At 36.9% G+C, this 15,757-nt stretch overlaps 1 protein-coding gene across 15 annotated transcripts in view; it reads left to right on the top strand.

Moving 5' to 3' along the window:
* Positions 1-15,757, top strand: part of RNASEH2B (ribonuclease H2 subunit B) — a 98,986-nt gene that overhangs the window by 53,995 nt on the left and 29,234 nt on the right. For all 15 annotated transcript variants that reach the window (XR_007473044.1, XR_004485750.2, XR_004485746.2 and 12 more), the window contains 3 exons: positions 5,242-5,306; positions 6,931-7,036; positions 9,457-9,538. Coding sequence is in view for 11 of the 15 variants with exons in the window: in XM_049701078.1 (XP_049557035.1) it covers positions 5,242-5,306; positions 6,931-7,036; positions 9,457-9,538 (253 nt within the window). In the remaining 4 variants the exon portion in view is untranslated. The remainder of the gene's footprint in view (positions 1-5,241; positions 5,307-6,930; positions 7,037-9,456; positions 9,539-15,757) is intronic.

The raw sequence follows: 15,757 nt of genomic DNA on the forward strand, positions 1-15,757 counted from the left end.
TATAACCAAGTGAGGTTTATCATAAGAATGCAGAGTTGGTTGAACATTAGAAAATCAATCAGTATGAGTCACCATATTTATACATTACAAAAGGAAAACTGTGATCATCCCAGTAGATGCAGAAAAAAACATTTGACAAAATTCAGTCATAATATAAATTCTCAGCAAATTAGAGATAGGAAGGAGCTTCTTCCTTCTGGTAAAGGACATCCATGACAAACATAAGCTAATATCATACTTCATTACTTTTGCAAGTAATATCATACTTGTAAAAGACTGAACACACTTTTCCCCTAAGATTGGTACAAGATAAGGATATCAACTCCTCATCCTGCTAGCGGAAATCCTAGCATTTGCAATAAGATAAGAAAAAAATTTGGACTTCCCTGGCAGTCCAGTGGTTAAGACTCCATGCTTCCACTGCAGGGGCATGGGTTCAATCCCTAGTCAGGGAACTAAGATCCCACATGCCAATAAATAAATAAATAAAAGCTATGCAGATCAGAAAGTAAATAGTGAAACTATCTTTTTTTCATAAACAGTATGGTCATGTATGTAAAAAGCTCCAAAGAATTTACCAAAAAAAAAAAAATCACTAGAACTAATAAGTTCTCAGGATATAAGGTCAATATAGCAAAATTCTATTTCTGTATATTAGCAGTGAACAATTGGACAGTGTAATAAAAGCACACCATTTATAATGTAAAAAATCATGAAGTTGTAAGGATAAATGAAACGTAAAATATGCAAGACCAGTACACTGAACATTACAAGACATTGCAGAGAAATTAAAGAATTAAATAAGTAGAGAGATATACCATGTTCATGAATTAGAAGACTTAATATTGTTAAGATGTCCATTCTCTCCAAAGTAATCTATAGAGTTAATGGGATGTCTATCAGGCTTTTTTTTTTTTTTGGTAGAAACTGAGAAGCTGATTCTAGAATTTATATGACTGTGCAAAGGATCTACAGTAGCCAAAACAATTTTGGCTTACACAACCTGATTTCAAGACTTACTGTAAAGCTACAATGATAAAGAAATTATGGCATTGGTATAAGCTTAAATAGATAGATAAATGGAACCAAATAGAACAGAAGTAGACCCACATTTATGTAGCCAATTGTTTTTTTTTTCCAACAGTGTCAAGATAATTTAATGGGAGAAAGGATAATCTTTTCAACAAATAACCAGGAAAAATTGGATATCCATATGAAAAACAATTAACATTAACTCTCACCTCAGAGTCATACAGAAAAATTAACTTGAAATGGATCAATAATTTAAATGCAAAAATGAAAACTATTGAATTTCTGGAAGAAGCCACAGAAAAAAACCTTTGTGACCTTGAGGATTGGCAAAGATTTCATAGGACACAAAAACTACTAACCATACAAAAAAATTATAAATTACATGTCATTAAAATTAATATCTTCTGGTCTTTGAAAGATACTATTAAGAAAAGAAGACAAGTCACAGTTGGAAGAAAATATTTATATGACATATATCTGATAAAAGATATATATAAATGTAAAAGGAACTCTTTTAACACAATAATAAGATGATATCCGGCCCTGTAGAAAAATCAGCAAAAGGTTTGAACAGACTTCACAAAAGAAGATTTATGAATAAGGCACATGAAAAGATGTTCAATATCATTAGTCACCAGAAAAATGTAAATTAAAATCACAGGGAAATATCACTGATATCCACCAGAGTTGCTAAAATAAAACAGACAGACACTACCAGTAAGTTATGGAACAACGGGAACTCACCTGCCTGGCTAGTGGAAGCATAAAATGGTCAAACCACTTGACAATTTCTTACGACTCAGTAATGCTACTCCTAGGTATTTGCCCAAGAGTTATGAAGACATATGCCCATACAAAGATTTGTGCAAGAATGTTCAGAGCAACTTTTTCAAAATAGCCCAAAACTGGAAAAAACCTAAATGCCCTTCAGTAGGTGAGTGGGTATACAAAACATGGGATATCCATACACAGGATACTACTCCATAATACAAAGGAAAGAGCTATTGCTAGCTGCAGCAAAATGGAAGAATCTCACAGAAATTGTGTTGAGCAAAAGAAGAGGGTCACAAAAAAGTACTTACTGTATGATTCCATTCCTATGATGTTCTAGAATAAAGCAAAAACAATTCTGTAATCATAGCAGATCAGTGGTTTCCTGAGGTCTGGATAGGGGTGAGAGAATTGACTGTAAGCTCAGGGGAACTTCTTGGGCTGGTGGTTACATGACTGTATGTAGACATTTGGCCATACTCCTCAAATTGTACACCAAAAATGGGTGTGTTAATCATACGAACATTATTCCTAAATACAGTTGTTTTTTTAAAAAAATGAAGTAGAACTGATCCAGCACAAGAAGCTAAGCCTCCTGATTTCAGACACAGTTTGTTTTGGGGTTTTTTTGTTTGTTTGTTTTGATTCTTCCTCCCTCGTTGTTCTCTACAAGATAATGTTGGCTCCTTCCTGTCTCCCACGGAATCCAGTGGGAAGCAAGGCAGGAGTGACTCAAGCCTGGGCGACCAGGAAGGTGATTTGGGAGGAAGATGACACACAGAGCCTCAGCTCGGGGCTCTGGGCTTCCTGGATGGGTTTAGTCTTGCTAAATCATGCCCAGAGAGAGATACAAGTTGGCGTCCAAGGAGGAGGCAGTGGAGCCGGAAAAGAGTCAGAGGAAAAGCCATTAGAGATGCAGAACGACCAAGAGAAAGGTTGTATAGGTCCATGGTGGAGAGTCTTTTCCCATAAGGAATAGGGGCGGAAGTACTGAGTGGGGTGAGGACTAATTGATCTCAGTAAAATGAACACCAGATGCACGGCTTTGAAGTCAGGTTGGGAAGGAATCCATGCTCCTGTTTACCAGCTCAGTGACTTTGGACAATTTATTTAACTTCACTCAAACCTAATTTTTTAATATGGGGACAAATAGTAGTTTTTACCTGAGATTCATTCTGAGCATTCAGTGAGAAACTGTGTATGAAGAACTTAGCACAGGCCTGACTATACATTAGACTCTGATGTTATTATCATTAACAAGTTATAATTTAATTTTTTCATAACTAATACTAAGTATTTGATGTGTGCCAGATGTTGTGCCATCACCTCATTCAATAGGTGACTTCCTGAGGTGACATCGTGCGCTGGGGGTGTAGGAGCCCCAGCAGTACGGCTCATAGCCTGGTCTCCACTTCTTCTGAACCAGCATTTCCAGAGGGAAAGAAGGGGCCTGCAAGGGGCTCAGAGAGTGAACGAGAGGGAGGAAAGCTATGGCAGGTTGTAGAACGTCCTTTCAGGAAATTTGGAGGTAGAGACAAGAGACAAGTGAGTTGCAGAGTCAAGGTGGGATTCCTGGGAGAGACCTGACCACTGAGCCTCTATCGAGATTGTCTCAGGCGATAATCAGAACGTCTGAGGCTCATTCAGCAGCATACATGTTCTAAGTGACTGCTGTATGCTCTTAGAATTCTCCCTATTTTTGTACAAAGAAATATTGTATCACCTCCAGGGAGGCTGAGTCTAGCCTCATCTGCCTTGGTTCCACAGCATGCTGTTTGCCAAGCAGTCCTGGCTCCAGGAGAGCGGGCATTGCGCCTTGGAATTCTCAAACTTCTGGCAATGCCAGAAGTGGGTCCCTCATTTTCATTATTCCAGTGACGTGTCCTGAGGAGATGGGTGCAAAGGTCCAGCACCCACTCCATCCACCTCCTGTTGCCCACAGTGTTGACGACCACAGTCTGAAATGGGGAGGAAATGTGCAAGAGCTCAGGCCAGCCCTTCCCCATACCAACCGTTCAGTGAAACTTCAAGCAGTTTAACAGATTGCTGAAAACCACCCCTGAACAAGCAGTTTCCGTTTCCCACCATGATCATGAGGAAAGAGAAAGCGTCATTCTGTGTAATTCAAGCAGAGTCACATGTGGCGAGTTTGCATCTGGTCGTGGGAATTCCAGTGGTCACGAAGGTAACTCCTGCATGGAGGCGGGAGGCCGGAGTGGAAGAGCTGCGTCTGCTGACTGCACCGAAAGCAAGAAACCCTGTGAATGAAGTGTTACCAAGGAAATAACGGCTTAATATCATATACCATGTATGACATTAAGTCGTTAGATTACATAAAGCTAGCTGGATTGTGAGGAGAGGAAGTATAATTTATATGAGATGAAACTTTTATCTCCATAAAGGGCCAGATTGAGCCTATCGTTACTCTAAATTCCCCTGAAATAGCTATGGCTATATTGGTAATACATTGAAAGATAGATATATCTTTTCTTCTTTCTCCACTAATCCCACCAGAACAGCACTAAATAGTTAACAAGATTCTTTTCCTGAATGAATGCAGTAAACTTCATAGGCACCTGCATTTAGCTTAAATTTTCTTTCTTGGGATTTCCGTTTTTATTTTACAAAAGGAGTCTTTCATTGAAAACATTGAGGTGAGCTTAAAATTATTCAGAAAAATTAAGATTCCTCGGTATGTTAATTTGCTGAGTTTTAAAAATTACCTTTTGAGACGATGACTAGATTTATTGTGGTGATCATTTCAGAATGTGTATAAATATCAAATCACTACACCTGAAACTTAATATGATATTGTATGTCAGTTATACTTCAATTAAAAAATTACCTTTCCTCCAGATTTATCTGTAGAATTGTTTTCAGTTTTATTGAGAAATAATTGACATATATTACTGTGTAGGTTTAAGTTGTACAAAATGATGGTTTGATTTACATATATTTTGAAATGACTATCAGTAGATTTAGTTAACATCCACCATCTCGTATAGATACAATAAAAAGAAGGGAAAAAAATTTCTCCTTGTGATAAGAACAGTTTGTATAATTTGATAATTTTCTTAAATTTCCACTCATTTAATAGTTGTTTGAGATCTGAGGTATCCCAGTTCTGTTTAGGGATTTTTTTTAATGTCTCAAGTACATGTTCCCAGGGTTATAAATTGAGTTTTTCAAAAGTGTAAAATATTAGGATTTTTTTTTTTTTTTTTTTTTTGACCACGCCTCACGGCTTATGGGACCTTAGTTCACCAACTAGAGATTGAACCCAGGCCCTGGCAGTAAAAGCAGAGTCCTAACCACTGGACTGACAGGGAATTCCCTGAAATATTTTAAAGCTGTTATCTTGTATACGATATAAACTTACGAGTTTATTTTTTGTTTAATCCACTGCACTGTCTTTTTTTTTCTTTTAATTTAATCCAGAAATAGACAAGAAGAAATATTACAAGTACAGCAAAGAGAAGACATTAAAATGGCTGGGAAAAAAGGTACGGTACCTCTCCAATGCCTTGTGGCAGAAAGAGTTTAATGCTCCTTTTTAAACATATTTAGAGAAGGTAGTAAGCCTGACCCCAAAGACCATCTTGAACATCAACTGCAAGAGAGAAGCTGTACAAAGACCTCCAAGTGGGAGAAGAATCTTTGGCTTTTCATTCTCCCTAATTGATGTATTGTTTTAGCTTAATGTGTTCCTTTGACCTGCATCCCCATTTCCCTGTGGTCCTCACCAGTGAGAATGAAGAAGTTCTTGCTGTTTGTTGGTGTAGACTTGAGTCTTTCAAGCCAGGTGATACCAGGGCTACGTGCACTTGATGCTGTCAGTCCTATAGGCACCTCAGAGGTCGACGTTGCTCACACATGACCCACAGGGGACCAGGCAGATGGGATTCAGGCTTAGTGTCTGGATGCTGAAGAGGGGTCATCTTCCAGGCAAACCCTGTATCTTAGTGATCCTAAGAATTAGACCAATATAAGGTCTTGGGCAGTGTTTTTCAAATCGATTTAGTGCATCACAATCAGTATTTCTCTTAGAATGGAATGGAATAGAATAGGATAGGATGTATTAAAAGATAGCACAGAGTATGGGCAAGTATTAAGTATGACTGTATGAAACGTACTTATATATGTTTTGGGGTATTGGGTTGCTGTGTATTTCTTATTATGGGTATAGTAAAGGAAAAAACAAAAAAGCTACTGGTCTAAGGATATTGCACACTTTCACCGTGACAAAGAATCTCGCCAGACCAGATCTATGGATGACAAAGTTTTTGTAAGTTCAGTGGATACCAGTTCTAGTACTGATTCCTAAGATTCTCTTCTATCTTGTATGTGAAAAACGTGTTTGTAATATCATGTTACTGAGCACATTGGGAACTTGGGAACATAGAAATGAACCTTGCAGAATTAATCAGGTTCTTATGTACAGAGTGGTGAAAAGATTTGAAAAGTACCCATGTTTCACTTTTCATTTGCTTTAATGGTAAGTAGTATTTGCATTAGTAGAATTCTGTGTAGGTGAAGAATGAGAAGTACTGAGCAGAAACTTGGCGTTTTGTTTTTGCTCTTAGCAAATGATAATGACACAAAATAGCAAAGTGAGGTTTATGTTTATTGATTGTGTTTCCTTTCTTAAATTCCTAGGAAGTGAGAAATTTATATTATTTATTCTATTTAGAAAATCATTACATATAAGCTTTGTGCCATTTTCTGTACTAAGAGCTTAACGTACATTAACTCATTTAATCCTCACAACAGTACTATGAGATAGGTACTATCTTTATCCCCCTCTCATTGATAGAGGCACAGAGAGGTTAAGTAACTAGCCCATGGTCACAGAGCAAACCCAAGCAGCCTGCCTCCAGAGTCAGTGCTCTCATATTGTGAGGCCTTAGGAAGTCCATGTACTGAGCTCATCCCGTAGTGCTGTTACTACCCTTCACCCTTCTTCAGATGTGCAGCTATCTCTCATCTTGTGATATCTGGTGAAGGTATTTCTAGATCCTCAACTACTTCTTCCTGGATCTTAACTGGATTGAGGACTGTCTGGAAAGTCATGGGGTTTCTAAAGTTAGTTGAAAATACCCTGATATTCCCCTTTCGTTTATTTCATAGGTTAATCAGACTATGGCAGCGTTAAAAACCAATAATGTAAATGTCGGTGCCCGGGTACAGTCTACTGCATTTTTCTCTGGTGACCCGGTTTCCAGTGACAAGGAAGGTAAGTAAATCATTTCATCAGAAATTATTTTTGTCTGGAGTAAGTTGCTGACCAGAGTAAATGCCAGTCTTATGATTTTAAAATCTTAATGTCTCAGAAGCTTCACATTCTTGCCGATGTGTTCTCATAGATCTTGTGGCAGGTGTGCATTTTATTTCAGAACCAAGTAGTACTTCTGCCGTAGTTCACTTCTTTCACTAATTGATACTTAAATCATTCATTCAAGAAATATATATTTTGTGCTAACAGTAATAACAGCCCTAACAACCCTGGCTATCATTTATTGAGGGTGTGTTGTGTGCCAAGCCTTTTACTAAGCTGCCAGTGTGCACACATTAGCCCATCTGACCCTCCATCTAAGTCTCATTTTACAGTGAGAGTCCTGAGGCTGTGTCCAAAGTCACACAGCTAGTAAATGGTAGAGCTGAGCTACTAATGGGGCTTGCCTGACTCTTAAGCCCACACTCATAACCTTCCTGTTGTACTGTTCGTGTGGCACAAGGATTTCCAATGAGCTGTATCTGTTTGCATCTTACTCTCAAGAAGCATAGGTCCTACTGTAGGTCTCAGTATTTTGATTTTAGATGAAACTTTATTCAATTGGCAGTTTTTTCTTTTAGGTTATTAAGGTAAATTTTTTGCTTTTTTACAGTGTAGTGTCCTCTTATTTTTATATGTGTAGTTGAATAAAAACAGCTATCTAATACAATTAACTTTCTGAAATGGTAGGACAGACATTATTCTGACTTTAAGCTCCAATTCACTGTTCCCCTGTTCCAGTATACAACTCCAAAACATCAGAGTTTCATCATTAAAAAAAAAAAAAGAAAAAGAACTAGGAACGGTGGCCTGTTGGTAATTCAGGCAATCTTCGACTCGCAGAAATCCACCTTACAGTACGTTGTACATATGGATAATAGCTGGCTCCTGCCATTCTGGGAGTGGTAGACTTGCCCTTGACATCTGAGTTTACCAGCTCTCAGTGTCTTTGATTGGCTTTAACAAAAGAAGAGAAGGGACTGAGTCAAATGGCTGGACAGATAGACAGATGCATGGATGGATGGATGGATGGATGGATGGATGGATGGATGGATGGATGGATGGATGGATAAAACCATAGATTTTTGTTAAAGTAGGAGAAGAGGTGTTAGAGGTTATTTAGACAGATCTTCTCATTTTAAAAATGAAAACCTGTGGTCTTAGAGAAGCAGATGACTTATTCAAGGTCACCCATCCTAGCACCCATCTGCTCTGAGGCCAGTGTTTGTACCAATCTCTAAATATGAGTCTGGGCTTGGCTACATGACCATTTAGGTTCCCAGCCATAACGTAAGCTTTATACTCTGCATTCTTTCCTTTTTTAGATCTTTAGCTTGATATGCTACCAGAAGAAGCAAACAGATGATATATTGGCTTTCTTAAAATAACTTTCTTTGTCTATTCATGACTCATTAGATAATTACTAACTCAGAACCATGAGCATATTTTAAGGGTCCGGTGATAACTTTCAGTTCTGTGCTGGCAGTGAAAATCTCTTACTGAAGACTTTTTGAGAATGAGGTGGACCAGGCAGCAGTCACTTCCTAAGTAATACTGAGGCAAATTGTTATCCTAACTTTGAAGGTAGAAGAGAAAGGAAAAAAAGAAGAAAATGAATATCCCAGCAACAAACCTGGGATATTGCTTTTGGTAGTTTATATCCCCTTGTGATTATCCCATCTATTAAGTTTGATTATCCCCTAGTATTCTACAAAAAATACTGAATTAAGGAACAGAGCTTTAAAACAGATTTTCTCTTATGTTCTGTATTTAATTGATACCAGAGTTTCATTTTAGTACTGAGAATCCAAATACTTTAGAAGTAATGATTATACTCTCTGCTGAGTTTTGTTTTTTTCTGTTTTTTAAGGCATTTTATTAGTTTGGGGTTATATATAACATTCAGGACTCTTATAAAGCAAGTACTTAATAGAGACATATCATGTATTATTTCTCTTAAATGAGCATACTCATTTACTGTTAAATAATTAGATTTATTTTATATTGAAACAGGCCTAGAAAAGATTAGTCTTTTAAAAAGACATGAATATTTCATATTGTTACATCTGATTTTTGAACTTTATCTGTATTCAAGGGCCTCAGCTAAGAAAAGAACCCTGAGTTTTTACCTGTTATTTAGTGGGCATCTACTGTATTGTGCTTGATTATCTCATCATATCTTTGATATCATCCTACATATCCATCCATCAGATTACCCCACTACTGTGACAGATAGATATGAGCATCCCCGTTTCACAAAAAAAAGCTTAAGTGACTCTCTAAGGCTAGACAGTGCCAGAATTTGAACTCTGGTCAATTTGACTGTAAAACTACCATAATTATTACTAATTTTTTTTCATTCTCCATTCTATTTCTTTCAGAGGATTATATTTGTTATGCCCATGGTCTGATATCGGATTACATCTCTAAAGAATTGAGTGATGACTTATCTAAATATTTAAAGTAAGTGTGGTTCAGCTTTAGTCATAACTAAGCATAATTGTGCTTCTTGGTTTCCAAGAAATAGGGTTTCTTTATGGCTTATATCACTTTTTCTGATAAGAGATTATTCTTGAGTTATGTCATAGACTGTATGATTTGGAGGTGATTTTTAATGGATAGTTTTTTGATTGGAACAAGCTGATTTAATGGATACTAGTTGTAGGAACCCCTGAGTGTTAGGATTGGGGTTATCGGTTGTTTTGATATTAGAGGGTAAACTGTGTTAAAATTTTATCCCCAGCCAGACTTAACTAATTTGGTTCGTGGGAAAGAAAGAGTAGAATGGCAGAATAGAATATTTTTGAAAGTTATATTTAAAGGTTTTGTACCATTTTTATTATCATTAGATGTTCACTAAGTATTTTTATTATGCCCAACACTTGGAACTCAATGAAGAATGAAGCACAATCTGTGTCTTTGAGGGGGAAGAAGGGTTTGAGAATGACCTGATTTGTGTTCCTTCCTTCATAATGATCTTTAATAAAATATAAAGACTTTATCTTAGGCTGAAAAAAATGTTTATTTTCTGTATTTTAGCAAGTGTTGTTCAGATTTCATGTGTGTGATGATTTAATAGCCTTTCCTGATTCTTATAATAATTTTTTCCTCTGATACATGAATATAAGATGACTTTTTAATAGATACAGTTGCTGTTTTTAGCAAATTGCATCTTAGGTCCTACTTTAAAAAAACAATTAGTAGATACTGGTTTCTGTAGTATAGTAATATAGTATGTTGAAAGCCTGCTTTGAATTGATAAACATATCCTTCTGTTTAATATTTTCCTGGATTTCTTTGTACCTGCTTATCTTGTTAGAGACTTTATGTCTTTGTATTCCATTTTTTTTAATATTATTTTTCTAACATCTTTATTGGAGTATAATTGCTTTACAATGGTATGTTAGTTTCTGCCTTACAACAAAATGAATCAGTTATATATATACATATGTTCGCATATCTCTTCCCTCTTGCATCTCCCTCCCTCCCACCCTCCCTATCCCACCCCTCCAGACGGTCACAAAGCACCGAGCTGATCTCCCTGTGCTATGCGGCTGCTTCCCACTAGCTATCTACCTTACGTTTGGTAGTGTATATATGTCCATGCCTCTCTCTCGCTTTGTCACAGCTTACCCTTCGCCCTCCCAATATCCTCAAGTCCATTCTCTAGTAGGTCTGTGTCTTTATTCCTGTCTTACCCCTAGGCTCTTCATGACTTTTTTTTTCTTAAATTCCATATATATGTGTTAGCATACGGTATTTGTCTCTCTCTTTCTGACTTACTTCACTCTGTATGACAGACTCTAGGTCTATCCACCTCATTACAAATAGTTCAATTTCGTTTCTTTTTATGGCTGAGTAATATTCCATAGTATATATGTGCCACATCTTCTTTATCCATTCATCCGATGATGGACACTTAGGTTGTTTCCATCTCCGGGCTATTGTAAATAGAGCTGCAGTGAACATTTTGGTACATGACTCTTTTTGAATTATGGTTTTTTCAGGGTATATGCCCAGTAGTGGGATGGCTGGGTCATATGGTAGTTCTATTTGTAGTTTTTTAAGGAACCTCCATACTGTTCTCCATAGTGGCTGTATCAATTTACATTCCCACCAACAGTGAAAGAGGGTTCCCTTTTCTCCACACCCTCTCCAGCATTTATTGTTTCTAGATTTTTTGATGATGGCCATTCTGACTGGTGTGAGATGATATCTCATTGTAGTTTTGGTTTGCATTTCTCTAATGATTAGTGATGTTGAGCATTCTTTCATGTGTTTGTTGGCAGTCCGTATATCTTCTTTGGAGAAATATCTATTTAGGTCTTCTGCCCGTTTTTGGACTGGGTTGTTTGTTTTTTTGTTATTAAGCTGCATGAGCTGCTTATAAATTTTGGAGATTAATCCTTTGTCAGTTGCTTCATTTGCAAATATTTTCTCCCATTCTGAGGGTTGTCTTTTGGTCTTGTTTATGGTTTCCTTTGCTGTGCAAAAGCTTTGAAGTTTCATTAGGTCCCATTTGTTTATTTTTGTTTTTATTTCCATTTTTCTAGGAGGTGGGTCAAAAAGGATCTTGCTGTGATTTATGTCATAGAGTGTCCTATGTTTTCCTCTAAGAGTTTGATAGTTTCTGGCCTTACATTTAGGTCTTTAATCCATTTTGAGCTTATTTTTGTGTATGGTGTTAGGGAGTGATCTAATTTCATACTTTTACATGTACCTGTCCAGTTTTCCCAGCACCACTTATTGAAGAGGCTGTCCTGTATCCACTGTACATTGCTGCCTCCTTTATCAAAGATAAGGTGACCATATGTGCGTGGGTTTATCTCTGGGCTTTCTATCCTGCTCCATTGATCTATCTGTTTTTGTGCCAGCACCATACTGTCTTGATTACTGTAGCTTTGTAGTATACTCTGAAGTCAGGGAGCCTGATTCCTCCAGCTGCGTTTTTCATTCTCAACATTGCTTTGGCTATTCGGGGTCTTTTGTGTTTCCATACAAGTTGTGAAATTTTTTGTTCTAGTTCTGTGAAAAATGCCAGTGGTAGTTTGATAGGGATTGCATTGAATCTGTAGATTGCTTTGGGTAGTAGAGTCATTTTCACAATGTTGATTCTTCCAATCCAAGAACATGGTATATCTCTCCATCTATTTGTAGCATCTTTAATTTCTTTCATCAGTGTCTTATAATTTTCTGCATATAGGTCTTTTGTCTCCTTAGGTAGGTTTATTCCTAAATATTTTATTCTTTTTTTTGCAGTGGTAAATGGGAGTGTTTTCTTGATTTCACTTTCAGATTTTTCATCATTAGTATATAGGAATGCCAGAGATTTCTGTGCATTAATTTTGTATCCTGCTACTTTACCAAATTCATTGATTAGCTCTAGCAGTTTTCTGGTAGCATCTTTAGGATTCTGTATGTATAGTATCATGTCATCTGCAAACAGTGACAGCTTTACTTCTTCTTTTCCAATTTGGATTCCTTTTATTTCCTTTTCTTCTCTGATTGCTGTGGCTAAAACTTCCAAAACTATGTTGAATAACAGTGGTGAGAGTGGGCAGCCTTGTCTTGTTCCTGATCTTAGTGGAAATGCTTTCAGTTTTTCACCATTGAGGACGATGTTGGCTGTGGGTTTGTCATATATGGCCCTTATTATGTTGAGGAAAGTTCCCTCTGTGCCTACTTTCTGCAGGTTTTTTATCATAAATGGGTGTTGAATTTTGTCAAAAGCTTTCTCTGCATCTATTGAGATGATCATATGGTTTTTCTTTTTCAGTTTGTTAATATGGTGTATCATGTTGATTGATTTGCGTATATTGAATCCTTGCATTCCTGGAATAAACCCCACTTGGTTATGGTGTATGATCTGTTTAATGTGCTGTTGGATTCTGTTTGCTAGTATTTTGTTGAGGATTTTTGCATCTATGTTCATCAGTGATATTGGCCTATAGTTTTCTTTCTTTGTGACATCCTTGTCTGGTTTTGGTATCAGGGTGATGGTGGCCTCGTAGAATGAGTTTGGGAGTGTTCCTCCCTCTGCTATATTTTGGAAGAGTTTGAGAAGGATGTGTGTTAGCTCTTCTCTAAATGTTTGATAGAATTTGCCTGTGAAGCCATCTGGTCCTGGGCTTTTGTTTGTTGGAAGATTTTTAATTACAGTTTCAATTTCAGTGCTTGTGATTGGTCTGTTCATATTTTCAATTTCTTCCTGATTCAGTCTTCACAGGTTGTGCATTTCTAAGAATTTGTCCATTTTTTCCAGGTTGTCCATTTTATTGGCATAGAGTTGCTTTTAGTAATCTCTCATGATCTTTTGTATTTCTGCAGTGTCAGTTGTTACTTCTCCTTTTTCATTTCTAATTTTATTGATTTGAGTCCTCTCCCTCTTTTTCTTGATGACTCTGGCTAATGGTTTATCAATTTTGTTTATCTTCTCAAAGAACCAGTTTTTAGTTTTATTGATCTTTGCTGTCGTTTCCTTCGTTTTTTTTTCATTTATTTCTGATCTGATTTTTATGATTTCTTTCCTTCTGCTAACTTTGGGGTGTTTTTGTTCTCTTCCTCTAATTGCTTTAGGTGCAAGGTTAGGTTGTTTATTTGAGATGTTTCCTGTTTCTTAAGGTAGGCTTGTATTGCTATAAACTTCCCCCTTAGAACTGCTTTTGCTGCATCCCATAGGTTTTGGGTCATCGTGTCTGCACTGTCATTTGTTTCTAGGTATTTTTTAATTTCCTCTTTGATTTCTTCAGTGATCACTTCGTTATTAAGTAGTGTATTGTTTAGCCTCCATGTGTTTGTATATTTTACAGATCTTTTCCTGTAATTGATATCTAGTCTCATAGCGTTGTGGTCAGAAAAGATACTTGATACAACTTCGATTTTCTTAAATTTACCAAGGCTTGATTTGTGACCCAAGATATGATCTGTCCTGGAGAATGTTCCATGAGCACTAGAGGAAAATGTGTATTCTGTTGTTTTTGGATGGAATGTCCTATAAATATCAATTAACTCCATCTTGTTTAATGTATCATTTAAAGCTTGTGTTTCCTTATTTATTTTCATTTTGGATGATCTGTCCATTGGTGAAAGTGGGGTGTTAAAGTCCCCTACTATGAATGTGTTACTGTCGATTTCCCCTTTTATGGCTGTTAGTATTTGCCTTATGTATTGAGGTGCTCCTATGTTGGGTGCATAAATATTTACAATTGTTATATCTTCTTGTTGGATCGATCCCTTGATCATTATGTAGTGTCCTTCTTTGTCTCTTCTAATAGTCTTTAAAGTCTTATTTTGTCTGATATGAGAATTGCTACTCCAGCTTTCTTTTGGTTTCCATTTGCATGAAATATTTTTTTCCATCCCCTTACTTTCAGTCTGTAAGTGTCTCTAGGTCTGAAGTGGGTCTCTTGTAGACAGCAAATATATGGGTCTTCTTGTATCCATTCAGCCAATCTGTGCCTTTTGGTAAATGTAGCATTTAGTCCATTTACATTTAAGGTAATTATCGATATGTATGTTCCTATTCCCATTTTCTTAATTGTTTTGGGTTCGTTATTGTAGGTCTTTTCCTTCTCTTGTGTTTCTTGCCTAGAGAAGTTCCTTTAGCAGTTGTTGTAGAGCTGGTTTGGTGGTGCTGAACTCTCTCAGCTTTTGCTTGGCTGTAAAGGTTTTAATTTCTCCATCAAATCTGAATGAGATCCTTGCTGGGTAGAGTAATCTTGGTTGCAGGTTTTTGTCCTTCATCACTTTAAATATGTCCTGCCAGTCCCTGCTGGCTTGCAGAGTTTCTGCTGAAAGATCAGCTGTTAACCTTATGGGGATTCCCTTGTGTGTTATTTGTTGTTTTTCCCTTGCTGCTTTTAATATTTCTTTGTATTTAATTTTTGACAGTTTGATTAATATGTGTCTTGGTGTATTTCTCCTTGGATTTATCCTGTATGGGACTCTCTGTGCTTCCTGGACTTGATTAACTATTTCCTTTCCCATATTAGGGAAGTTTACAACTATAATCTTTTCAAATATTTTCTCAGTCCCTTTCTTTTTCTCTTCTTCTTCTGGAACCCCTATAATTCGAATGTTGGTGCATTTAATGTTGTCCCAGAGGTCTCTGAGACTGTCCTCAGTTCTTTTCATTCTTTTTTCTTTATTCTGCTCTGCAGTAGTTATTTCCACTATTTTATCTTCCAGGTCACTTATCCGTTCTTCTGCTTCAGTTATTCTGCTATTGATCCCATCTAGAGTATTTTTCATTTCATTTCTTTTGTTGTTCATCATTGTTTGTTTCATCTTTAGTTCTTCTAGGTCCTTGTTAAATGTTTCTTGCGTTTTCTCTATTCTATTTCCAAGATTTTGGATCATCTTTACTATCATTATTCTGAATTCTTTTTCAGGTAGACTGCCTATTTCCTCTTCATTTGTTAGGTCTGGTGGGTTTTTATCTTGCTCCTTCATCTGCTGTGTGTTTTTCTGTCTTCTCATTTTGCTTATCTTACTGTGTTTGGTGTCTCCTTTTTGCAGGCTGCACGTTCGTAGTTCCCGTTGTTTTTGGTGTCTTTCCCCAGTGGCTAAGGTTGGTTCAGTGGGTTGTGTAGGCTTCCTGGTGGAGGGGACTAGTGTCTGTGTTCTCATGGATGAGGCTGGATCTTGTCTTTCTGGTGGGCAGGTCCACGTCTGGTGGTGTGT

This window comes from Orcinus orca, chromosome 18 (assembly GCF_937001465.1).
Source record: "Orcinus orca chromosome 18, mOrcOrc1.1, whole genome shotgun sequence".
Classification (NCBI taxonomy): Eukaryota; Metazoa; Chordata; class Mammalia; order Artiodactyla; family Delphinidae; genus Orcinus; species Orcinus orca.